This window comes from Pan troglodytes, chromosome 23, assembly GCF_028858775.2.
Source record: "Pan troglodytes isolate AG18354 chromosome 23, NHGRI_mPanTro3-v2.0_pri, whole genome shotgun sequence".
In the NCBI taxonomy this organism is placed as follows: domain Eukaryota; kingdom Metazoa; phylum Chordata; class Mammalia; order Primates; family Hominidae; genus Pan; species Pan troglodytes.
The window spans coordinates 43,590,788-43,616,457 of record NC_086016.1 but is presented as its reverse complement, the minus strand read 5'-3'; the positions used below and the strand labels follow the sequence as shown (position 1 = coordinate 43,616,457).

The 25,670-nt window shown below is 47.9% G+C and overlaps 2 protein-coding genes across 7 annotated transcripts in view; one reads left to right on the top strand and one right to left on the bottom strand.

The window, feature by feature from the left end:
• Positions 1 to 1,398, bottom strand: part of XRCC6 (X-ray repair cross complementing 6) — a 42,018-nt gene extending 40,620 nt beyond the window's left edge. The window contains exons 1-2 of one of the 4 annotated variants that reach the window (XM_063807541.1): positions 1,170 to 1,398; positions 483 to 645 (exon numbers count right to left, since the gene is read on the bottom strand). The gene's annotated coding sequence lies outside the window, so the exon portion shown is untranslated. 4 annotated transcript variants of the gene reach the window in all.
• On the top strand, positions 719 to 23,800 carry DESI1 (desumoylating isopeptidase 1). Of its 3 annotated transcripts, none has more exons than XM_001169713.7 (6): positions 719 to 1,077; positions 13,969 to 13,990; positions 14,498 to 14,567; positions 17,682 to 17,791; positions 18,454 to 18,576; positions 20,645 to 23,800. In XM_001169713.7, exons 1-6 carry the CDS (start codon positions 990 to 992, stop codon positions 20,736 to 20,738), a joined length of 507 nt encoding a protein of 168 aa, XP_001169713.1. In that variant the 5' UTR covers positions 719 to 989; the 3' UTR covers positions 20,739 to 23,800. The 3 variants fall into 3 exon arrangements, with proteins under 3 accessions (XP_001169713.1, XP_009436770.1, XP_016802719.1); XM_009438495.5 differs by having other exon boundaries at positions 726 to 1,077; positions 19,052 to 21,665; XM_016947230.4 differs by lacking the exons at positions 719 to 1,077; positions 13,969 to 13,990 and adding an exon at positions 14,206 to 14,342 and having other exon boundaries at positions 19,052 to 20,955.
• Positions 23,801 to 25,670: the final 1,870 nt, after the last annotated feature.

Genomic DNA, 25,670 nt, shown 5'->3' with positions numbered 1-25,670 from the left:
GGCCATCCCAGTAGCTGCCTCATCTCAGCTATCCCTCACGTTTCAGGGCCCGCGGCGGCCCGCGGCGGCCCGCGGAAGCCAGATCCCGGAGGTCCCGCCCCCGACGCCATTTAGACGGTGAGGGATTCCCGCTCCGGATTCTGTGCTGACTAACGGACCCCCTCGTCCTCAATACCGCCCAAAAACCTCCCCAAATTCCTCAATCACGCCCAATGAGATCTCAAACGCAGACAGGCCTCAAGCGCAGGCAGGCCGCAAGCGCAGGCGGGCCTCAAACGCAGGCGGGCCTCAAACGCGAGGTGCCGCCTCCTTCCCGAGGAAGGAGCGTGGTCTCCAATCTGTCGCTGCTCCTCGGATTCGCACACTTAAGGCTAACGCTAACCCTCTAGCAAGGCTATGGGGGCGCGCGAGACCGACCGAGCGAAGCGGGACGAGGCCAGGCCTAGCTGGCGAACAACACAAATGGATAACGGCCCGCTTACCTTTGGCGCAGGGAAGCGACCAACTTGGACAGAAGACGACAATCCACGCATGCGCGGGCCCTGTACTTGGTCCCAATCAACGCCCCCTACGTCATCACGCATGTGCGCACTATATCGCGTCAGGCTGGCACGCACACTCCCCAACCAGCTTCTACCTATGTCCCTGACGAAAGCCAACCCATCAGCGAGAGCCCCGCCCCCTTCCGCAAAGCCCCGCCCCTTCCGTACGTCAGGCCAGTAAGCACATGCGCAAAAGTGCATCCCTGCCCCCGCCCCCTCTTCCGTGTGGGCCCTCCCTGTCCCCTCTCTGTCACCTCACAGTAGTCGTTGCCGGTAGCGGGTGTGGGGGCGCGAGCAGCGCAGGGCGGCCTCTCCCCCACCCCTCAGCCCGGGCCCGGGCTCGGTCCCCCCCTCTCCCTCCGCTTCGCACTCCCGTCGGGTACGGGAAGGTCCAAGCCGCTGCCGGGTGCCCGAGGGCCGTCGTGGCCGCCGTCGCCACGGGTCCCAATGGAGCCGCCGAATCTCTATCCGGTGAAGCTCTACGTGTACGACCTGTCCAAAGGCCTGGCCCGGCGGCTCAGCCCCATCATGCTGGGTGAGGGGGAAGGGGCCAGGTGGGCAGGAGGGCGGGAGCCAGGCCAGAGGGTGGCGGCTGGCCGAGGTGGGGAGACTTGGGCCACGACTCACGGGGAGACACATGGCCAGGAGGATGGAAGAAAAGCCGAGTGGAGAAGAGAGTGGTCTGAAGTTTGGGCCATCTGAGCCCCGCTTTAGCCTCGCAGATACCATCCTCACGTTTGAATTCAAGGGGAAGGGATGGAGGAGTCATGCCTCCACCTTGCAGGGGGCTCGGGCAGAAACAGAGCCCTCGAGAGCCCCTTCGACGAGGGTGTGGGGTAAACCAGCGCTGGATCCCGGCGGGTTCTCTGCCTCGCTCGGGTAGCCCAGTGCACTCCTGCCTCCTTGGCGCGGTGTAGGAAAGGTGAGGATGCCTGCCGCGCGGTGCCCCTCGTGGTGACAGAGACACTGCGGAGGTCGGGTGGCTCTCGGAGAACCTTGTCTCAGTGCCAAAAGGAAGCTCCCTTTGCAGTCCCAGGGATAGGTGGGATGGGGGAGATAGAGCTGCCTAGGGACCCAGCCATCGCCCCCAGGTAGGTCAAGTCAGGATAAGAGGAGCCCCGAACTCCAGAATTCACCAAGCAGTCTTCTCCCCACAGTTTCTAAGTTAATTGCTTTTGCTCAAATGGCAAGAAAGCAGTTTTGGGGGAAGTTTGGATGAGGCTGTGTGAATAAGGATTAGTAAAGAAAGTATTTCGGTTGTGCTCCATTAAACTACTTAACTGGCAGGAGAAAAACCAGCCCTCATTCAGTGAAGATCACACCTTATTTCAACTTAAATACAGGAATGTCTTGTGTAACACAGGAATTGTCAGGTTTGTAATTTCGGGTAACAATGAGCAGGAAAGAATTCCAATTATTGAAAATTGAAGCTTTGACAGCATCCATTTGAATGGCTAGTTTTTCCTGGCTTCTGTGGAGACACTGGCGAATGATTTAGTTTATCTCTGTGAGACGAGGGGGCAGAGATCAAGTAAGGGAGGCTACTTTTGAGGGCATCCTTCAATGTCCTTGAGTTTCTAATATGTCGTAGTGAATTGAACTTCATCTCACAACCGTGGGTCCATGAGTTGTTTCTATATTTGGCTTCACATCAAAATCATCTAGGGTGCTTGTTAAAAATGCAGATACCCTCATTTCCAACATATATTGTAAATGAGATTAGAAAAAACAAGGTTAGAACAGCTCTTTAAATATGCAAATCAAAGGATATATATGTGCTTGCTTAGGCAAATAATTATCCGTAAGGATACACAAGAAATTGATAACAGCAGTAGCTTATGGAAAGGGGAACTTGATGCCAGGGGAACAGGAGTAGAAGAGAAACTTTGCTGTAAACTGTTTCTTACCTCTGGACCTGTGTATTACATACACATAATATCTATTTAAAATGAGAAAATTTTAATTATATGGATTCTAGAGCTTCACAAATACTAAATCAGAATCTCCTGGAGTTTTGGTCCAAAAATCTGTATTTTTAATGAGCTTATCAGCTAATTCTTATGTAGCCAACCCATTATTTGACAGGGGTTTGGGCCTAGATAACCAGTTGTTAAAATGATTGAGGCACATCTGAAAGCAAAACTTACAAAGTCACTGAGGAAGCTGTTACTCATTAATAGATTACATCAGTCAAGTGTTTTTTTTTTTTTTTTGAGACGGAGTCTCGCTCTGTCACCCATGCTGGAGTGCAGTGGCGCGATCTAGGCTCACTGCAAGCTCCGCCTCCCGGGTTCACGCCATTCTTCTGCCTCAGCCTCCCGAGTAGCTGGGACTACAGGCGCCCGCCACCACAGCCAGCTAATTTTTTGTATTTTTAGTATAGACGGGGTTTCACTGTGTTAGCCAGGATGGTCTCGATCTCCTGACCTTGTGATCCGCCTGCCTTGGCCTCCCAACGTGCTGGGATTACAGGCGTGAGCCACCATGCCCAGCCCACATCAGTCAAGTTTTAACTAAACTTCTTGGAATGGAGCCATTTAGTTGTTTGTTTTTTTATCATAGTGAGGAATCAGATATTTCCTATACCCCACGTAAAACCTCCCCCTTTACACTGGGTATTTTTTATCCTATTACCTAATAATTATTGGGCAGCTGAAAGGAGCCTTAGGAGTCATTATTTCATTCATTCAGCAGATGTTTATTGAGCGTCTGCTCTATGCTAGTCAACGTGTTAAGGTAAATGAGGTTGATATAATGAACAAAGATGTTCTTTGCCATCATGGAGCTATCTAATAGGGGAGACATTAAAAATAAATACATAAATAGTTACAAATTGCATAAGTGCCTTCTGCACAGGAAGCACACTGGGTGCTGTGATAGAAAATAACAAGAGAGACCTTTTTTTTTTTTTTTTTTTAGACGAGTCTTGCTCTGTTGCCCAGGCTGGAGTGCAGTGGGGTGATCTCAGCTCACTGCAACCTCTGCCTCCCAGGTCAAGTGATTCTCCTGCCTCAGCCTCCAGAGTAGCTGGGATTACAGGTGCATGCCACCACACCTGGCTGATTTTTATATTTTTAGTAGAGACGGGGTTTCACCATGTTTGCCAGGCTGGTCTTGAACTCCTGACCTCAAGTGATCCGCCCGCCTCAGCCTCCCAAAGTGCTAGGATTACAGGCATGAGCCACTGCACCCAGTGAAGAGACCTATTTTAAATAAGGGTATCAAGGGTAGTGACTTTGAAACTGGGAATTTAGGATGAGGAAGAAGTAGCCACAGGAGGGTAGTAAGGGAGTAACAGTGTTCCAGGTAGGAGAAAGATCAACCTGCCAAAGCCCTGAGACAGGAAAGAGTCTGGCCTGATACTGGAACTGAAAGAAGGCTTTTGTGGAGTGTAGTGGGTGAAGGGGAAAGTGCCGTAACTGAAGATGGAGTAATAGACCTGCCCCCTTCCCACTCCCCGCCCCTTTATATAGATGTAAAGTCCTGGAATGCCTCAGCCAAACATGGGAACATCACCCATTCATTGGGCACATCAGATTCTGATCTGAGGAAATCACCTTGTGTGCTAATCTACTTCTGTCTTCTCTACCTCTTTTTTCCATATTGCTTTTATACCTTTTGCAAAATTAATGAAGAAAGAATTAGCAAAGCTAGTAGTCATTACTTTCTAGAGTTGAAAACTTAAGGAAAATAGGCATGGTCTTACTGATTCATCCCATTCAGACAACACAAATCTTGAAGTTGGGTATGTCCCAGTTCTATAAGTAGCCATATATTGATTTCCCATTCCTAAATATATTTGAACCTTTAAAAAATCAATTTGTTTCCTGATTTTTATGATGAATTCTAGAAGTATATTAATAGCCACTATTTATTGAGAGCTTACCATGTGTCAGACCCTTTTTTCTGAGTACTTTGCGTGCATTATAATCCTCACCACAACTTTGTGAGATAAGTCCTGTTATTGCCTCCATTTTCTTGATTGAAGAACCTGAGAAGTAGAGTGTTAAGGAATTTGCCCCAGGTCCCAGAGCTACTAGGTGGTAGAGCTGGGTTATGAACACAGGCAGTCTGACTTCCAGAGCTCGCGTTCTCTGTCATTTTGAGATACCACCTCTGTGTAATACGTTCCTTTAAAATTGAAGTAAAGTAGATGCCTTCCTGAAGTTTGTAAAGGCATCCTTTGCCAAATGTTTCAAGTTTGGATGAGAAAAAAAGCTGGGTTCAATGTGTATGTGCCACTTACAATCTAGATTTATGATCATGCCTCTTAGTCTCCATTTTCCCAAATTAAATCCATGTGATCTCATCTGCAGTACCCTCTCAGGCTTCAGTTATGTCAGTTCTCCAATGGGAGACCTCATCTAGCTCTGTCGCAGTTCAGGATTAGACTAGATAAAGCCCAAGGTAATTCCCCTTTCCTGAAGCAATGTAAATTCCGTAGTTTTAGCCTGTCCTGTTTTCAGCCTCCTGGAATTGCCTCAAGTGAAGGCATTACTGTTCTACAGCTTTTCATTCACTATGAAAAATGGTCCCAAAATTATCTTCAGCATTCTAATTGAGCAGATAGCCTCATTGCACCTTTTTTCATAGTCACCAATTGCCTAAAATAATTAGCTATTATAAGTGTCCTTCAGTTCCTCCTCTTAATAATTTTGGCTGCTCTTTAAGTTTCTTGACCTCTTTTTGTGCCAGAGTACATGCAGAAGTGTGTGTGTGTGTGTGTGTGTGTGTGTGTGTGTGTGTGTTTTAATTGTGGTAAGAAGTACTTCATATTTGTTTATTTTCTGATCAGAAGTTTCGTGTACATGCATCACGTTTATTTTTCTTTACAAGCCCATTTCAAAACTGTTTTCAGATTTAAAGATTTGGAGACATAGAATATATAAATTTCTTGGCAGAATGAATTCTAATGAATATTAGAGATTTTACACTATACTCAATTCTTTACTTCATTTTGTAGTACAAATAGTAATGAAATAAAAGATATGACGTGAACTCTGTCCTCCAGGAGTTTTTCTTTTTTTGAGGCAGAGTTTCACTCTTGTTGCCCAGGCTGGAGTGTAATGACACGATCTCGGCTCACTGCAACCTCCGCCTCCTGGGTTCAAGCAGTTCTCCTGCCTCAGCCTCCCAAGGAGCTGGGATTACAGACATGTGCCACCATGTCCAGCTAATTTTTCTATTTTTAATAGAGACTGGGTTCCACCATGTTGGTCAGGCTGGTCTCAAACTCCCGATCTCAGGCGATCCACCCACCTTAGCTTCCCAAAATGCTGAACAAACCCCCCTCCCAAAGTAAGGCATGAGCCACCATGCCCAGCCCAGGAGTTTTTCTTAAAATATTATTTTCCTTTAAATAATGAATGTACACATATAACATTTGATAACAATATAAAACAGATTATGATTAGGTGCCAAAGTGAGTGAGTGGTGCAGGAACTATGTTACGCTTTGAAATAAGAGAGGCCATGGTGAGCTGAGCATGTCAGAAAGGCTTTGGCAAGAGCCTGGAGCTCCTGGAGGGCAAGGACTCTGTCCCCTTCCTTTATGTCCCCAGTGGCCTGTTGGAGCAGGTGTTCAGTAAGTATTGTTTATAGAAATGATTGAGACTTGAACTTAAGCTTGAAGATTAAGTAAAATTTATTCAAATCTGAGAGAGGTTTTTTCTGTTTTAATGCCATCTATTGTGCTTTGTTTTTGATTTTTGTTCACTGTGTGAACTGTTTTATACTCATCTAATGAATTAATTTAATAATCATGCAATTTCTTTAAGGCAAAATGGAAAGGAATATGGCTTACAAGGCCCTGCGTGATTCTGCTTTTTTAAATTTTCTTTTTTTTTTTTGAGACAGAGTCTTGCTGTGTGCCCAGGCTGGAGTGCAGTGGCGCGTGCCTCCCAGGTTCATGCCATTCTCCTGCCTCAGCCTGCTGAGTAGCTGGGATTACAGGCGCCCGCCACCGTGCCTGGCTAATTTTTTTTTTTTTCTTTTTTTATTTTTAGTAGAGACGGGGTTTCACCGTGTTAGCCAGGATGGTCTCCATCTCCTGACCTCGTGATCCTCCTGCCTCGGCCTCCCGAAGTGCTGGGATTACAGGCTTGAGCCACCGCGCCCGACCTGTATTTTTTTTTAGAAGAGACGGGGTTTCACCATGTTAGCCAGGATGGACTTGATCTCCTGACCTTGTGATCCGCCCGCCTCAGCTTCCAAAAGTGCTGGGATTACAGGCGTGAGCCACTGCACGTGGCCTGACCAGTGGTTTTCAAATGCTCTTTAGCTGTGAAACTCTTCCTTGAAATGAAATCTTCTGCAGATATGCATGTGGAAAACAGGTGAAAAGGAACTTTTTTGTTAAAAAAAAAAAAAAAAGAAGAAAACAAGGCGGGGTGAGGTGGCTTATGCCTGTAATCCCAGCACTCTGGGAGGCCAAGGCGGGTGGATCACCTGAGGTCAGGAGTTTAAGACCAGCCTGGCCAAGATAGTGAAACCCCATCTCTACTAAAAATACAAAAATTAACTGGGCACGGTGGCGCATGCCTGTAATCCCAGCTACTCGGGAAGCTGAGGCAGGAGAATCGCTTGAACTCGGAGGGCAGAGGTTGCAGTGAGCCGAGATCATGCCACTGCACTTCAGCCTGGGTGATAGAGTGAGACTCCATCTCAAAAAAAAAAAAAAAAAGGATGTAGGCCGGGCACAGTAGCTCACACCTATAATCCCAGCTACTTGGGAGGCTGAGGCAGAAGAATCGCTTGAACCCCGGAGACAGAGGTTGCAGTGAGCCGAGATCACGCCACTGCACTCCAGCCTGGGAAACAAAGTGAGACTCTGTCTCAAAAGGAAAAAAGAAAGGATGTAAATTCACTCAATTCATTTTTAATGTTATTGTTGGCTCCAAGTGTTTGGTGGATGAATGAATAAGTGAAAGAATGAATAGGCTGGGTGCAGTGGTTAACCCCTGTAATCCCTGCACTTTGGGAGACCGAGGCGGGTAGATCACAAGGTCAGGAGTTTGAGACCAGCCTGGCCAGCACGGAGAAACCCCGTCTCTACTAAAAATACAAAAAATTAGCCGGGCATGGTGGCGCGCTCCTGTAATCCCAGCTACTCGGGAGGCTGAGGCAGGAGAATTGCTTGAACCCGGGAGGCGGGGGTTGTAGTGAGCCATGATTGCACCGCTGCACCCCAGCCTGGACAACAGAGCGAGACTCCGTCTTAAAAAAAAAAAGAATGAATGAATAAATAAGGGGATCTTTTTTCTATAGTCCCTATCTCCACTCTATGAATGGATGAGATCCTAAGTGTACCTTGATGCAGTTGAATAGGAAGTGTGGCGTGTAGCTTACAGGCAAATTCAGTGATGATACAAAGGATATAAAGGAGAATAAAGTAGGGTTTGTATCCTGCAACTTTTGAGTTGTTTTTCAGGTGTGAAATAACTGAGGCCCCTCTTCAAAAATCTGTTTAGTAGGAATGGGTTTGAGCTGATGATACATCCATACCTGCCAGCTGTACTCCTGAGTCAGTGAGCATGCGCATCTGAGAAGATAGCAGTAGACTGGGAGTGCAGTATGCCAGGGTGGCACAGTCATTGCAATAACAAGCCAGGCAGCCCAGATTGGGGTTAGGAACTTTGTCCTCAATAGCACTGTGTGTCAACCAACAAAGCTAACTAAACAGAACAGCTCATCTCAACAGATGTTCATGTCACATCTCAGGACCAGGTCCTTTGCTAGGTGCTGGAGTTATAAAGATGCATAAGAAACTGTCCTGGTTACTGAGGCAACTGTAGTCTAACTGGGGAGAAGGACACGTGAATAGTTTCAATACCAGGGTACTATGAGAACAACTATAAAACTTTCAAATTATAAACCCTAGAAGAAATGAGTTAGCCTTTATTGGGCATGTATTATGTCCCAGACCCTGTGCTACGCATGTGTCATGTATCGTCTCTTTTAATCCTGGAAATGTTATGAGGCAGGCAGTGTTATTATGCTTTTTTTTACAGAATAGGAAACTATAGTTTAAACAGTGCGTCCAATAGAACTTTCTGCAGTGATGGAAATGTTCTAGATCTGCACTGTCCAATAAGTAACCACTAGTCACATGTGGCTATTGAATACCTAAAATGTGGTTAGTGGAACTGAGGGACTGAATTTGTGCATTTATTTAACTTAAATAGCCACATGTGGTCAGTGGTCACCATATTGGACAGCTCAGGCTTAGTGTTCTCAGCCTCTGCAGTGTTCTCTGTGATCTGGTCCTCCATTACCTCTGGTCATCTTCTACTTCCCCTCCTCACCCATTCTAACTTCACTGGCCTCCTTACAGGCCTTCAGATAAACCTGGCATGTCATTGCCCCTGCATCCCTCTTTCCCTTGCCTCCTTTAAATCTTGGCTCAAAGCTGGGCCTGGTGGCTCACGCCTGGAGGTGGGAGGATCACTTGAGCCCAGTAGTTCAAGTCCAGGCTTGACAACATAGGGAGACCCCGTCTCAAAAACAAAAAACAAAACAAAACAAAAAAAATAGGCCTGGGTGGTACACATATAGTCTCAGCAACTGGGAAGCTGAAGTGGGAGGATCACTTGAGCCTGGGAGGTCAAGGCTGCAGTGAGCTTTGATCGCGTTACTGCACTCCACCCTGAGTAGCAGAGCAAGACCCTGTCTCAAAAAAAAAAAAAAATCTTCACTCAAATATCACGTTCTCAAAGAGGCCCACCCTGATCATCCCTGAAACTCCCTTAACCTACTCTTTTTTTTTTTTCTTTTTTTGAGACAAGAGGTTTGTTCTTGTCGCCCAGGCTGGAGTGCAGTGGTGCAATCGCAGCTCACTGCAACACCTCCCGGGTTCAAGTGATTCTTCTGTCTCAGCCTCCCGAGTAGCTGGAATTACAGGTGTGTGCCACCATGCCTGGCTAATTTTTGTACTTTTAGTAGAGATGGGGTTTCACCATGTTGGCCAGGCTGGTCTCGAACTCCTGACCTCAGGTGATCCGCCCGCCTCTGCCTCCCAAAGTGCTCGGATTACAGGCGTGAGCCACTACGCCCAGACCCCCTTAACCTACTCTTGTTCGTTCTATATCATTCACTATTGCTAACATGTTATGACTTATTATCATCATTATTATTATTGACTGTCCCCTCCCCCCACCTAGTAAGTGTCATGAAGGAGGTTTTTGTTTACTGATGTATCCTTAGTGCCAAGGATAGTGCCCGGAAGGTAGTAGTCACTCAATAAACCATTAGTTCACCGTTTAAGCCAGTAGGATTCACACCCAACCTGTCTACACCAGAACCTGTGTTCTTATTCACTATATTGTACTTCCTCCTTGTAAGCGTAGCATTCCTCACAAAGTAAATGAGAAAAGCTTCATTTGAAAGGAACAGGGGCCAGGCGCGGTAGCTCACGCCTGTAATCCCAGCACTTTGGGAGGCCGAGGCGGGCGGATCACGAGGTCAGGAGTTCAAGACCAGCCTGGCCAACATGGTGAAACCCCATATCTACTAAAAATAGAAAAATTAGCCAGGCGTGGTGGTGAGCGCCTGTAGTCCCAGCTACTTAGGAGGCTGAGGCAGGAGAATCACTTGAACCTGGGAGGCGGAGGTTGCAGTCAGCCAAGATCACACCATCGTACTCCAGCCTGGGCAACAGAGTGAGACTGTCTCAAAAAAAAAAAAAAAAAAAAAAGAAGGAACAGGTAAGAGAAAGCAGGTATCCTTAATTTCTCCAGTTTCACTGAACTATTAAATGTCTTCAAGTAAATAAGCAAATTGCAGCCATTTAAACAGCTGATTTATAAATGACAGTTCAGAAGGGCACATCAGCTCTATTTAAAATGCAGTGTTAGGCCACATAGAGTGGCTCACACCTGTAATCCCAGTACTCTGGGAGGCTGAGGAGGGCAGATCTCCTGAGGTCAGGAGTTCGAGACCAGCCTGGGCAACATGGTGAAACCCAATCTCTACTAAAAATACAGAAATTAGCTGGGCATGGTGGCGCACACCTGTAATCCCAGCCTGTACTTGGGAGTCTGAGGCACCAGAATCGCTTGAGCCCAGGAGGCGGAGGTTGCAGTGAGCCAAGATCGTGCCACTGCACTCCAACCTGGGCAACAGAGTGAGACTCTGTCTCAAAAAAAGGAATGTTAGTCTCCCCATTTTACATATAGTAAACAGGAAAGAGGAGATTTAGTATCTTATAGCCCAGTGGAACCCAGGGTTTGAAGATGCTCGTCCTAAATGGATTACCACTCCCCTTTGGCATCCAGTCTGGTTCTCATCAACCACTGTGAAATTTCACCTCAGTTTGGATAAGGTCAGAACCTGCCTCACATTCTTTAGGGTGCTATCCCCAGAAACCCCTGGCTAGGATCCCTCTATCCACTTGTGGTCTTTTTTTTTTTTTTTTTTGAGACAGAGTTTCGCTCTTTTCACCCAAGCTGGAGTACAATGGTGCCATCTCAGCTCGTCGCAACCTCCGCCTCCTGGGTTCAAGTGATTCTTCTGCCTCAGCCTCCCAAGTAGCTGGGATTACAGGCGCCTGCCACCACGCCCAGCTAATTTTTGTATTTTTAGTAGAGACGGAGTTTCATCATGTTGGCCAGGCTGATCTCAAACTCCTGACCTCAGGTGATCCACCACGCCCGGCCCACTTGTGGTCTTCCGGGCCAGAGCAGCAGATCTCTTGGTGAAAAGCAGACTGATCTCTGGAATTGGAACAGAGGCAGAAGTACTCCGCTACATTTCATTTTCTTGTTATTCCATTTAGCCTGGGAACACTAACAGCAAAGAATGGAATTTTACATGTAAAATAGATATAGCATTTCATATTAATTTCCTGGATGTTGAAATCTGTTCTTAGATTTTACTTACCAATACTGAAGTAGAATTTTTTTTTTTTTTTTTGAGACAGAGTCTCACCCTGTTGCCCAGGCTGGAGTACAGTGGCACGATCTCGGCTCACTGCAACCTCCACCTCCCAGGTTCAAACGATTTTCCTGCCTCAGCTTCCCGAGTAGCTGGGATTACAGGTGCCTGCCACCATGCCCAGCTAATTTTTGTATTTTTAGTAGAGACAGGGTTTCACCATGTTGGTCAGGCTAATCTTGAACTCCTGACCTGTGATCCGCCTGCCTCGGCCTCCCAAAGTGCTGGGATTACAGGCGTGAGCCACCGTACCTTGTCTTTTTTTTTTTTTTTTTTTTTAACATAGAGTTTTGCTCTTGTCGCCCAGGCTGGAGTGCAATGGCGCAATCTCGGCTCACTGCAACCTCTGCCTCCTGGGTTCAGGCGATTATCCTGCCTCAGCCTCCTGAGTAGCTGGGACTATAGGCATGCACTACCATGCCCAGCTAATTTTGTGTTTTTAGTAGAAACAGGGTTGTTGACCAGGCTGGTCTCGAACTCCTGACCTCATGTGATCTACCCGCCTCGGCCTCCCAAAGTGCTTGGATTACAGGCGTGAGCCACCACACCTGGCCTATTTTTTATTTTATTTGAGACAGGGTCTCACTCTGTTGCCCAGGCTAGAGTACAGTGGCGCAATCTCGGCTCACTGCCTCCCAAGTTCAAGCAATTCTCGTGCCTCAGCCTCCCGAGTAGCTGGGACTACAGGCGCATGCCACCACACCCAGAGAGTTTTTTTATTTTTATTTTTAGTAAAGACTGGGTTTCTCTGTTGGCCAGGCTGGTCTTGAACTCCTGGCTTCAAGTAATCTGCCTGCCTCGGCCTCCCAAAGTGCTGGGATTACAGGGGTGGGCCACTGTGACATGTCTGAAGTAGAATTTATTTTTATCTTGTGGAAGTCTTTACCCTTTTCCCCAAGGAGGTCATTGTACCTAATAAGAGCCTCCATTTATCAGACATCTGTATATCACATACTGTGAAGCTTTCTATACATTAACATTACCAGTCACAGCTACTCCGAACTGGAGAAACAGACTTAAACAGGCTGGGTAAACTTGCCCAAGATCCACCACTAGGAAGTGGAAAATCCAGGATCTGAACCCATATGGTCCCCTTAACTATCTCTGAGGATGCTATGCCAAGTGTGTGGTGGCTCATGCCTGTAATCCTAGCACTTTGGGAGGCTGAGGCAGGTGGATCACTTGAGGCGAGGAGTTCGAGACCAGCCTGGCCAACATGGCAAAATCCTGTCTCTACTAAAAATACAAAAATCAGCCGGGCTTGGTGGTGCATGCCTGTAATCCCAGCTACTTGGGAGGCTGAGGCATGAGAATCACTTGAACCCGGGGGGCAGAGGTTGCAATGAGCCGAGATCACGTCACTTCACTCCAGCCTGGGCAACAGAGAGACTCTGCCTCTAAAAAAAAGAAAGGCACAGGGCAAACAGCGAAGGTAGCAGTTAGCAATCAGTAATCTGCCATGTCGCCGTGTGAAGTGATAAGCAGGAGTGAGTGGGTGATGTTTGCTGACACTCCACGTCTTTCAATGCCCTTCCTCTGCCTCCTGAGCACTGCTGTAGAGTATCTCCCATGGACTCTTGGATGGTCTGCTTGGTCTGCTCTCTTCCCTCCAATTTATCTGCTATCCCACAACTACAGTTATCTTTTCCGAACATGTATCTGATCAAGGCACTCTCCAGCCTCACAGCCTCTTTGAGTCCAGGCCTGCCCGCTTTGCTGGCCATCCTGTTGGCCGCTCCTCCCCTTGGCACCATCACTGCCCCCTTCACTCTGCCCTGCAGGCTTTAGACTTCACAGCCATGCATGTGCACATCTTGTTCTCTCCCACAGAAATGTCCATCCCTGCCCTTACTTGTCATTGGTAATGGAAGCTCACAAAAGTAGTTTATTATATTTAGCACCTTATTTTTACCACTATGATACAGCGTATTAACATTGTGTTTTAGTTAATTATTTGTGTGTCTCAGTCCATTTGACTTTGAGTTTCTCAAAGGCAGGAAAGTAATACGTTCCTGTTTGCATTTCCACACCTAACATTGTTTCTGGCACATAGAGGTAGAATAACAGTGCCTTAACTATTTAAATGGATAGCATTTGCAAAGTTTTATCCTATCAGTTTCTGAAGGATTTCACCTCAATGAAGAAATGAGTAATAACATTCATTGTATTACTATAGTCTTACTGTACGTGAGACAGAGAAGTTAAAAAGGCATAGCTGAATTGACCCCAAAGAGGAAAGAATAGCAGACATAAAACTGGGGTACCTTTATACTAGTGTTTTTAATCTTGCATTCTGATAAAAGACTCTCATTACTTTTCAACTTACTTACACTCTGTCACAACCTAAAGACCTTACTGGAGGGGACTTGCATTCCTAGAAAGTCCCTCAAGAGGTTTATGACAGGTTACCCTGGGTTTGAGTGATGTCGTGAATTTACCAAGGCTGAGGGGCCACTTATTCTAGTCCCAAGTGGCTAAATCTCTTCTTCTCTCCACAGGGAAACAACTGGAAGGCATCTGGTAAGTTGGGTGGGTCTCCTTACTTTGACTAGTTTTGAAACAAGGCAGCACTCTATGCATTTCAGGTTCTAGTCTGTGGCTTCCAGCATGAAACCTAGCTCTCCATGCTATAAATCTTCAAGCCCTAAAGCAGTGCTTCTCATCAGTTCTTTTGCTCTCTCACCCTGGGACATTTGGCCATGTCCAGAGATATTTTTGGTTGTCATACAGGGAGGAGGATGCTACTGGCATCTTGTGGATAGAGGCAGGGACGCTGCTCAACAGACTAGAATGCACAGGACAGCCCCACACAACAAAGAACTATCCAGCCTCAAATGTCAATAGTGCCAAGATTGAGAAGCCCTGATCTGTGGTATTTATCATATTCATACCTTTGGTTTGTTGGTTTTATAAGACTGGTCCCCACAGTCCTATCCTTGGGCAGAAATTACTCTCATTGCATTATGGTGTTTGCTTTTTCTCAAAGTTTAAGTTTTCTGGCTTACTGTGTCTCTCTCTGTGTGACAGGCACACATCCATAGTTGTGCACAAGGATGAGTTCTTCTTCGGCAGTGGTGGTATCTCCAGCTGCCCCCCGGTGAGTGTCTTCCCCTACACTCTGTCCTGCAGTCTCAGGTTCCTGGGGGCTCCTGTAGACCAGGAGCTTTGCTTCTACTATGGACTTCTGGCATTGTTCCTCAAAGCCACCTGAAGACTCGGCTCAATAAAACCTTTCCCAGACACCCCAGCCAGTTCCTCTCCTCTCTGTTCCCATGGCACGTGTGGGTCCTTCTGTCTCACAGAGAGCATGTTATGGTGAAATGAGCTGTTTCTGGTTCTCCACAGGGAACTGTGTAAGCTCCTTGCGAGCTGAGACCTTCCATCTCCATCCCCTGCACAGTGTCCGGCTCATCCTAGGAACGCAACTGATGTTAAGCTGAATGATGAGGGCTCTGAGAAGCATCAAGAGTTGCCCAAACTTAAACAGCCAATAAGTGACACCAGTCCTAGAACCCAGGATTATCACACTAAAGCCCACACCCTTTTCCGAAAATTTCTTTTTTTTTTTTTTTTTTTTTTTTGAGATGGAGTCTCGCTCCGTCGCCCAGACTGAAGTGCAGTGGTGCGATCTCGGCTCACTGCAAGCTCCGCCTCCCGGGTTCGCGCCATTCTCCTGCCTCAGCCTCCTGAGTAGCTGGGATTACAGGTGCCTGCCACTACACCCAGCTAATTTTTTGCATATTTTAGTAGATATGGTGTTTCAGCATGTTGGCCAGGCTGATCTCAAACTTCTGACCTCGTAATTAGCCCACCTCGGCCTCCCAAAGTGCTGGGATTACAGGCGTGAGCCACAGCGCCCAGCCTTTTCCAAAAATTTCTATCAGCTATCCAAGTGTTGTCACAGTAGGTGCTCAAGCAATGGCCAAGCAGCCATTCATTTTGGTTGTGTGTTTGTTTGTTTTTGCTACATCCTACAGGAAGGATTTTTTTTTTTTTTTTTTTTTTTTTTTTTTGAGACGGGGTCTTGCTCTGTCACCCAGGCCAGAAATGCAGTGGCACAGTCTTGCTTACTGCAGCCTCCACCTCCCAGGCTCAATGAATCCTCCCACTTCAGCCACCTGAGTGGCTAGGACTCAGCACCACCACGCCCTGCTATTTTTTTCTATTTTTTTAGAGATAGGATCTCCCTATGTTGCCCAGACTGATCTCAAACTCCTGGGCTCAAGCAATCTACTGCATAAGCCAGAATTCTCCCATTGCTTTTGGAATAAAAGCCAGAAAACTCAGCATGGCCTCCCAGGACCTACCTGATGTGGTCTCTGACTCTGACTCTGGCCAACCTCTTTTAGGTTGTTCCCTCCCAACCCTCACTCTCTTCTCATTCTTTGAACACACCATAGACATTGAAACCTGCACTCTGACATCAGTACACCTTCTTGATCCTTCACCTGGTTACGCCTCCCCATCCTTCAGATTTGAGTTGTGTCACTTTCTCAGGCAAGTCTTCCCTGATCCCTCAGACCGGGAAGGTCTCCTGTCATACGTACTGTTGGCATTCTGTACTTTTCCAGCCTCCCCTTAATTGCAGCTCATAATTATATACTGGTTTATGGGATTTTTCAGTTTCCCTTCCCTGCTACACTAAGCTTCTTAAGGGCAAGAATCACATCTATTTTGTCCACACCACAGCCCCAGTGCCTAGCATAAGGCCTGACACACAATAAGTTCTCAATCCATAGTTGTTATATAAGTGAATAAGAGGGGTCAAAGAGTGACCTTTTAGTTTCTTACAACTCTGAGATAATTGTTCTCTGCCTACCATGGTTATCTTGCTCACCATGCTTTCCTCAGTGCCCAGAACAATGTCAGCTATGTAGGAGGTGCTCAGTGGCTATGAATGAATGATCTTTTCAGGGAGCTCTGTTCTGGAGTGTTATCCCTTCCCAGATTTGTTCTCCTGCTGATCCCGTTGCTTCCCCAGTGGCTGGTTTCCCCACTCAACCTCAGTCTCTCCTTCAGTTTTCTCTGGCAGTCTGTTAACCACATGGCTGAGGGTTTTCTGTAGGCCTTTCGGGAGCCATTAACTCCCTTGCCCTATGATGGTGATAGGGCAAGGATTAGGCTCACAGATCCAAAAAAACTGAATTATGGAAATATCTGCCAGCCTGCCAGATTTCTCACCGTCCTCGTTTTTCCATTATTACACGGGATATCAAGTATATCATAAGAAAAACTGGCTGCATACTTTATGCAAATAGGCATGGAGAGATGGCCTGTGAAGTGTGAGCCATTTCTCTTGTCCTGTTCTGTCCTCATGATGAGACATACTGGGGACAAAAGTAGACTTCAGATTCTGGGTTTCTCTTTCTCAGCTGAGTAAGTGGACAGCATCAGGAGTCAGAGCTGCAAGAGAATCAGCTTCCCAGGGCCCCCCTCCCCTCCAGAAACAAGAAGTCCGACTCCTAACTGTGCTGCCAGCACATGGCAATGAAAAGTGACCAGAAAGCTCTAAGCCAAGCTTGTCCAACCTGCAGCCTGTGGGCCATACGCAGCCCAGGACAGCTTTGAAAGTGGCCTGACGTGAATTTGTAAAGTTTCTTAAAACATGAGATTTTTTTATCTTTTTTTTTTTTTTTTAAGCTCATCAGCTATCATTAGTGTTAGTGTATTTTGTGTGTGGCCCAAGACCATTCTTCTTCCAGTGTGCCTCAGGGAAGCCAAAGGATTGGACACCCATGCTTCTAAGCTATTGCATCCTTGATACAAATAGCAAATTGCATTCTTCATCTGCCCAGGGTGCTCTGCAAGTTAAATATGAAGTCAGACTGGGCGCAGTAGCTCACACCTGTGATCTCAGCACTTTGGGAGGCCGAGGTGGGTGGATCACTTAAGGTCAGGAGTTTGAGACCAGCCTGACCAACATGGTGAAACCCTGTATCTACTAAAAATACAAAAAATTATCTGGGCATGGTGGCAGGCACCTGTAATCTCAGCTACTTGGGAGGCTGAGGCAGGAGGATCACTTGAACCCGGGAGGCGGAGGTTGCAGTGAGCTGAGGTTATACTCCAGCCTGGGTGACGAGAGAAACTCCATCTCAAAAAAAAAAAAAAAAAGTCAGAACAGAGTGTTTGTAGTCTACTGTGGGAAGCCACATTAAAACATTCAGTGGAGATGGTAACTTAATGACTTCCTTTGGGTTGGCTCTTTTAGGGAGGGACATTGCTTGGGCCTCCAGACTCTGTGGTTGATGTGGGGAGTACAGAAGTCACAGAAGAAATCTTTCTGGAGTACCTCTCCTCCCTGGGGGAGTCCCTGTTCCGGTGAGTGGAGACAGGGGTGGTGGTTAGTTGTGTCTGTCTCCCCAACTAGATAATAACCCCTGGAGGCAGCTGCCATGTCATATCACCCTTATCACTCAGCACAAGGCCTGGCCCAGTTTTTTGCTGAATTAACATGAACAAAAGGCAGTTATGCTACAAAAAGCTCTAAGTTGTTCTGATACAGATATTCCTTCAAACATACTTTCTGCTGAAATTTTTAGAGGAAATAAGGGCTTTTCATTCCTTCTGATTAAAATCGGCAAGCGCTGTTCTCAACCTGTATTGGCCAAGTTTGCAGAAGGAAAAACAGGGTTTGCAGAAGGGTTGGGATGAAATACAAACTTGAGCAGATTTTCTCTGAAAGAGGCTTTAGTCAGTTTCAGTAAGGGGGTAAACTCTTAACACCAGAGTTCTGCTTTTGTGAATGTAAAGATTCTCCTGAAACTGTGTAGGAGCCATGTCTTTTCAGTTTCTCCTTCCCTTAAAAATCAGTTATTAATGGCCAGAATGGCAAATAAGCAGTGCTTTTCTGGTGTATGAGACGGGGGAAATCGCAATCCTCACATTGAGCTGTGCTCACCATTCCACTGCCTAGCTTGAGTTATTCCACATAGACGCTTGCTGGTTTCTCATATATGTTCTGCAAACCTTTCAATGTACAGAGGTGAGGCCTACAACCTCTTTGAACACAATTGTAACACCTTCAGCAACGAAGTGGCACAGTTCCTGACTGGGCGGAAGATTCCTTCTTACATCACAGACCTGCCCTCTGAAGTTCTCTCCACGTAAGTGTGGCCTCTGTCCCTGCCCCTGCCTTGGCCAACCTTGAAAATCCCCATTCACGGTCAGTGCCCTTCCTCTGGCCCCCATCTGCCCTCCCAACCAGGTGGGCCTGCCCTGATGGCAGATTCTAACACAGAAGGCTGCCATTCTCTCCACCCACTGATGCGCACCTGTATTACCTCCACCTTCAGAGCTAGACCAGCTCTGCCCTGGCCTAAGTGCAACCACAGAACTTAGACACCCACTTGACACTGGCTTCAGTACTTGCACAAAATTCTGGCGTCTGTCCTTCCCATTGTGCTTGAAGCATGCCACTCCCCAGAAGCACCCAGTTAAAATGCAATGTTAGACAAGCAGAGAGGGGGTCAGAAAAATAGTAGGGGGGCTTGTTTTTTAGCTGTTGATTTGCCTTACACTGCACCATGAGCTCTTTGACTCCCTCAACGACTATGTTCTACTTGCCCTCATGTATTACAGCACAGTCTTCAACAGATGTTTTCTTCAAGAACACTCTGCAGCCCGTTCTGTCCTGATGTGCCCCAAGCCTTGGAAGAGCCTTGCAGGCCATCATCCAGGCAGTATACCCCGAAAGGACACAACACCCCCAAAGCCATCTCACCTCCTCCCTCTTGTCGTTGATTGCATTCAGGCAGCCTCTGCTCATTCCAGGACCATGTCTATTTGCTTATTCTGACTCAGTTTATCCTGAACTATGGCCTTATTTAACAGAGATCCTGGCAGGTTTCGCAGGCCCAGCAAGGTGGGCTGTTTTTTATATCTGAGGAAGCACCTCCCAGGAAGAGCTTGCATAGGAAACAAGACTGCTGTGGCAGGCTGGTGAGGAGCCCCAGTCCGCCAGCCCTGGCCCTGCCTTCCTATCATTCGATGAGTTTGCAGTCCCACAGCTCTGCTGAGGGATCTAGGTTATGGGGCCCTGAGCAAACTGGAGTAGCCAGAATGTTCTTGCTGTTATTATTTTAGGGGTGGAGTTCCTGGAATTGTCTGAATTAGGTTTGATATTTCTAGGTTTCATCTGTCTATACTTTGGAGTACTTCATTCCTTTAAACTTGGAGATGATTTTCAAAAATGGCAGTATCCACTGAAGAAAAAGCCAGTGACTTAAAAGTTTCTGGGCAACCTTATTTATGGTTGTCGTAATCATGGAAAATCTCCAAACTCCAGTATTTGTAGTATTTTTTCCATCTGTTACTATGAGAGCAACCTAGGAGCCCTTTAGAAAGGCATTAATGGCTGGGTCCAGTGGCTTATGCCTGTAATCCCAGCACTTTGGGAGGCCGAGGCAGGCAAATCACTAGGTCAGGAGTTCGAGACCAGCCTGGCCAACATGGTGAAACCCCATCTCTACTAAAAATAAAAAATTAGCCAGGCGCAGTGGCACACGCCTGTAATCCCAGCTACTTGGGAGGCTGAGGCAGGAGAATTGCTTGAACCTGGGAGGCAGAGGTTGCAGTGAGCCAAGATCACGCCATTGCACTCCAGCTCTAGGCTAGAGGTAGACTCTGTCTCGGGGTGAAAGAAAGGCATTCATACTGGCAACCTAGCATTTGTCATTTTTCCAGAATATTCCCTGTACTCTCTGGCAGACCTCTGTTCCTGAAAAAAATCCAGTTGTTTGCTGTCCTCACCCCTTTGTCTTCTTTTTCATGTCCTTCTTCTTTTGCCTCAGTTTCCCTGCTTAAATTTGATCTTTTCCTTGCTCACAAGAATTAAAGACACAAGCACATAGAGCACAGAAAGTTCTAGTTCTCTGTATGTAGCCAGCCTACTCAAACCACAGCTAACCAGGCTCTAGAGGTGAGGCCCTGAGGAGGGAACCCCAGGAATAAAAATACAGAGCAGGCTATTTCGGAGATGCCCTCCAAGAACACTGGTGTGTGAGGCAGGTGGGAAACTTAAGTGAGGTGACGAGGTGCTCTTTCCTTCTCTGCTGGTGCTGCTGCTGCTGCCACCAACGCCCACTCCTCCTCCCTACCCGTGGGCAGCACAGGGTGTGTGACAGCAGGCCACATCCCAGAGCCCACCCCTCTCATGTCTCTGTTTCCTTGCAGGCCCTTTGGACAGGCACTTCGGCCCCTCCTGGACTCCATTCAGATCCAGCCTCCAGGAGGGAGCTCCGTGGGCAGACCCAACGGCCAGAGCTAACAGGACTGCCTGGGACCGCCCTGCCTCACCAGGGCTTTTCCTTTTTAAACAAAACAAACCCTACCAGATTTCTATTTTATAATTTTACATCAGAGCTAACAACCAGGGGATGGCTTTTTAAATTTCCCAGGGAAGGAGACCGTCAGGCCGCATGTAGACAATGCTGCTAAGAAACAGAACAAAATGCCACCCCTTCTAATAGTATTATACTAATTTATTAAGGCTGTCTTGTCTGTGCGTTCACTTCGGACGCTGTTTCCTAAGCGTCCTCCACACTGGAGAAAGGGAGGGGCTTTGTTTAAACAGAAAGCGAGTCACAGTTTGCGGGAGCCCCAACCTAGAACTCTTTCCAGAGAACACTCACGCTCTACCCAAGTTGCCAACACCTGTGGGACCCAGGTGAGTTTTAGAACATCCGTGACCCAGAAAGTTACTCTAGTGTTAAATGAACCAAAGGATTTGGTGTACATGGGACCGGTTTCAGGATGACTAACCTAAGTGAACTCTTTAGCCACAACCCTCACCTTCCCTCCCTTACCCCAAGCAAGGCCAGTGCTGGAGCAGCCATTGCCTCCGGATCAAGGGAGTAACAGCAAGTATCAGGCCAGAGAAAACAGGATAAAGCCATTCCTCCTTCCACCTAGATGGATTGCCAATCTTCTGCCATCAATTTTGGGAAACCTGCCTTTGTGCCCCCGAGGCTGCCTTTCCTCAGCATAGCTGACTTGTCATAGTGGATGAGGTCTGGGCTGGAGCAGTAGAAACCAAGGCCTTTTTTCTGCAAGTAATGATGTAGGTTATTTGCAGTCTCTGTAACCACCATCCAGGCCAGTACGCAGTATTTAGCTGGGGACCAAGGGATGGGATTCCCTACTCTAAGAAAATACCTTTATTTTAATTATTATTATTTTTTGAGACGGAGTCTCACTCTACCACCCAGGCTGGTGTGCAGTGGCATGATCTCGGCTCACAGAAACCTCTGCCTCCCGGGTTCAAGTGGTTCTCCTGCCTCAGCCTCCTGAGTAGCTGGGATTACAGGTGTGTGCCACCATGCCAGGCTAATTTTTGTATTTTCAGTAGAGACAGGGTTTTGCCATGTTGGCCAGGCTGGTCTGGAACTCCTGACCTCGGGTGATCCACCTCCCTTGGCCTCCCAAAGTGCTGGGATTACAGGCGTGAGCCACCGCCGCCTGGCCAGAAAATACCTTTGATATGGAAAGAATAATGATGTGAGGCCTGGCGCGGTGGCTCACGCCTGTAATCCCAGCACTTCGGGAGGCCGAGGCAGGCAGATCACTTGAGGTCAGGACTTCAAGACCAGCCTGGCCAACATGGTGAAACCCCGTCTCTACTAAAAGTACAAAATTAGCCGGGCATGGTGGCGCATGCCTGTAGTCCCAGCTACTCGGGAGGCTGAGGCAGGAGAATCGCTTGAACCCGGGAGGCAGAGATTGCGATGAGCCGAGATCGTACCAGTGCACTCCAGCCTGGGCGACAGAGTGAGACTCCATCTCAAAAAAATAAAATAATGAAGTGGAATCAAGGTGGCAAGAAAATTTAGAATCGTTTCTGATAGGGACTTTCCCTTATCCTAAATGTGTTTTGAAGGCACACGTTATTTCCATTGTCATTCTGACTTTAGAAAGGCAGGTTGGGGCATGAGTGGGCATTTTCCTAATGACTTGCTGCTAGGAGGTTATAGTCAGGGAACAGTCTGGGAGTCTCTAATCCAGAGAGACTTTCAGATTCCCTCTCTTCACGTGAACCTCCATTAGTTAGATTTTGGGAAAGTGAGCATGAAGAAGGGACTCAGAGCGGCCAGGTACCCGAGTCTCAGGTCTGACATCCTTGGGCCCCTTCTGCCACAACTTCTTGCCACTTCACGGACTTGAATTATGTTGCTTCTTCCTGGAAGTCTGGCCTGCAGCACAGGCCTTTCCTCTCCAAAAAGCTGCTGCTCATTTCTGGCCCCATCTGCTGCTATCTTTGCCATCAGCCATCACAGTTTGGCATCATCAGAGTCTCAGCTAGAGGAGCTGTCATTCTGCCTCAGTGTTTGCCTGCAACCTGACCAGGGGCATGACCAGCTGGGATGTCAAGTGACATTTGGGAACTTGTAGAGGCCAAATGATTGAAAGTTTAATTCTTCTCAAGACCCACTGATTTGCCAGTGTGCATGGAAATAATAGATTAGAGCAGAAACTAGCAGGGACTGTTGTATAATTGTGATCTACTAGCAGAATTGGGCCCAAAGAGAAAGAATTTCTGAGGCTGGGTTTCTTCTGGGAGGGTAGCAGGTTGGTCTTGGCCAGTGCTCTGTTTCCCACCAGTGTTGTTCCCTTTTCCAGCTTGCCTGGCCCGGCTCTGTCTTCCAGGGTCCTGCTCCAGACCCCTCTGCCTGGGGTCTCCCCTCCATCCAGGGGGTTCTGGGCATCACAGCTCCTTTTTTTCCTTTCTCCTCTTCCAGATCCAGTTTCAGCTGGTTTGCTTCTTCCAGCAGGCACCCTTAGGCCCAGGAGCAGCTCCCCTGAGAGAATTTGAGTCACTCATTTCCTTGAACAGCACCCCCCTTTATACTAGCAGCCATTTGTGCCATTGCCTGTGCCCTAGGGTTTGTGGGGAGAGAGCGAGGGATCACTGAGCAGTTTTCCCAGAGCTCCATGGGAAGGCAAGCTCTCCCTCCCAATGGGAGCCCCACTGTCACTAACTGTAAACTCAGGCTCAGGCTTCAACTGCCTACCCCCATCCTCATATTTCTGTCTGTCCCAGCACCTCAGGAGCATTCTCATTGTGGCCGGCTAACTCCGCCTGGATGTGAACAGGCAAGCACAGTGGGAAGAGTCACGTACTTGTATTGCACAGTGGACACCTCTAGAGGTCCATTGGTTTAAAGGGATAGGGAAGGAGGAGGGATGAGACCATCACCCCCTCCCAGAAGTAAATCTAGTATCTGAGTTTTCTTTATGCCCTTGAGTCAAACTAATAACTGTCTAGTACGGAGGTGTTTGCTGGTTTTCTTCGGTGTTTTTTCTAATGCAATAAACTCATTTCTGCCTGCTGCATTTGTGTGGTGCCTGAATCAGGTCTGCACATGCATCCAACATGAAGCGACCCCAGGCTTTTGGGTCCCTTGGAGCTTAAGTCTGCGGGGTCTGCATGTGTCTCCTTTGCATGGTTGTGAGCCTGTAGATAAGAAGTGATAACAGGGAAGGATGTCTGAATTTCACCACTGGTTTATAAAGATGGGGGAAGGGCCCAGAGAGAATATCACTTGCCCAAGGTCACCTTGCAGCTGGTGCAGCTCAATGCTTTGTCTGATAACTTCAAATTCTGTAGTCTTCCTCTAGCTATCAGGAGTGTCTGACCTCACCGAAAAGTGTTCACTTCTACTTTCAACTTGGCTCTAGGTTGGGTCTGTGGCTCCTCATGCCCAGACAGGCTGTAGCTGAGAGGGCACGCAAGGAGCCTAGTGGGGGCCTGGCACACCACTGAATGTGAGCCCTTGACCACAGAGCCTGGCTGCTCTTGAAAGAGGCAGAGTGTGTCTGGGACGAGGCTGCCCCACTGGTTCCCAGGTTGGAGAGCCAGGCAAGGTCACACTGCAGTGAGAGTGATGGATACCAGGTGGCGCTGTGGCCCTGCACACCAGGCCCAGCCTACTGCCCAACGCCCAATGCCAGGCTGGTCTTGGGTACCCTCGGCCACCTCAGTAAGCTCATCCAGCTCCCCTCAGCCCGTGTGGACACCTACGAGCCCATGGGGTAAGAGCCAAGCTCCTTGTCCTCATTTATCAAGGCCCTTCTCAATCTTGTCCTTGAACACCCTGGTCCTACCCCACACCCTGCTGCAAGTGCCAGTCCCAGTCCCTGTCACTTCTGGTGGTTTCACACCTCCAGGCCTCGGTTCACCCTTTGCTCCACCTGGATCCCCTTTCCCCACCCCTTGTTCAGTGCTAAAGGCCCAGTTCCAGCATGTCCTCTGACCTGTCCCCGCCCAGAGCTGACTCCTTGCTCCCATGGGTACCTCCAACGCACTCCCACCAGCCCAGTACCTCCCAGGGCAGGGCCTGGCATGGGGTGAGCCCCAGATTTTGAGACCATGACAAAGGCCTTGGATCCTTTCTAAGTCCCTCCCAGTATGACTCCGCTCCCCACCCCTGGCTTGCAAGGTCAGGAGAGAGACTTGCCCAAGTTCTCACAGTTCTGGGCTGAGCTCTGACCTGCAGAGCCCACTGACCCCAGCTGTCAGGCTGCCGCTCCTGTTCCACACCCCCAGGTGGAACAGTGTTGTGGCCTGGGCCATATCTGTCCCCATTGACTTTGTCTGAGAGAGCCCCAGAGGGCCTAAGCCAACCCAGCAACAGCCTCCACCTCCTCCTACAAAGCCATCTGAGCATGCGCCCTTCAGCTTGTTTAGACTCAATGGACTTGCTTATTATGAAGACAATGTAAGCACTGCAGGCATTTTGAAAGTTAAAAAACAAAACAAAACAAAAAAACAGGCTAGGCGAGGTGGCTCACGCCTGTAATCCCAGCATTTTGGGAGGCCGAGGCAGGTGGATCACCTGAGGTCGAGAGTTCAAGACCAGCCTGGCCAACATGGTGAAACCCCATCTCTACTAAAAATACAAAAATCAGCTGGGTGTGGTGGTATGCACCTGTAATCCCAGCTACTTGGGAGGCTGAGGCAGGAGAATCACTTGAACCCAGGAGGGAGAGGTTGAATTGAGCCAAGATTGTGAGATGGTGCCACTGCACTCCAGCCTGGGCAACAGATCTAAAAAAAAAAAGAATTCCACAGTCTCCCCCAACCTCAGCACACAGCACACCTCCCCTGCTGCCCCTAGGCTTCTTAACTACACAGCCTTTAGGAGGGTGTTGACCCCATTTGTAAATGAACAACAACCTCACGGAGTGGGACGGACCTGCCCAA

Bases quoted from the DNA above. Each gene is read 5' to 3' on its own strand.
- DESI1 (XM_009438495.5), top strand. From the start codon at position 990: ATGGAGCCGCCGAATCTCTATCCGGTGAAGCTCTACGTGTACGACCTG. The intron at 1,078-13,968 runs GTGAGGGGGAAG...TTCTCTCCACAG, and splicing joins GCTCAGCCCCATCATGCTGG to GGAAACAACTGGAAGGCATC. The intron at 13,991-14,497 runs GTAAGTTGGGTG...TCTGTGTGACAG, and splicing joins AAACAACTGGAAGGCATCTG to GCACACATCCATAGTTGTGC.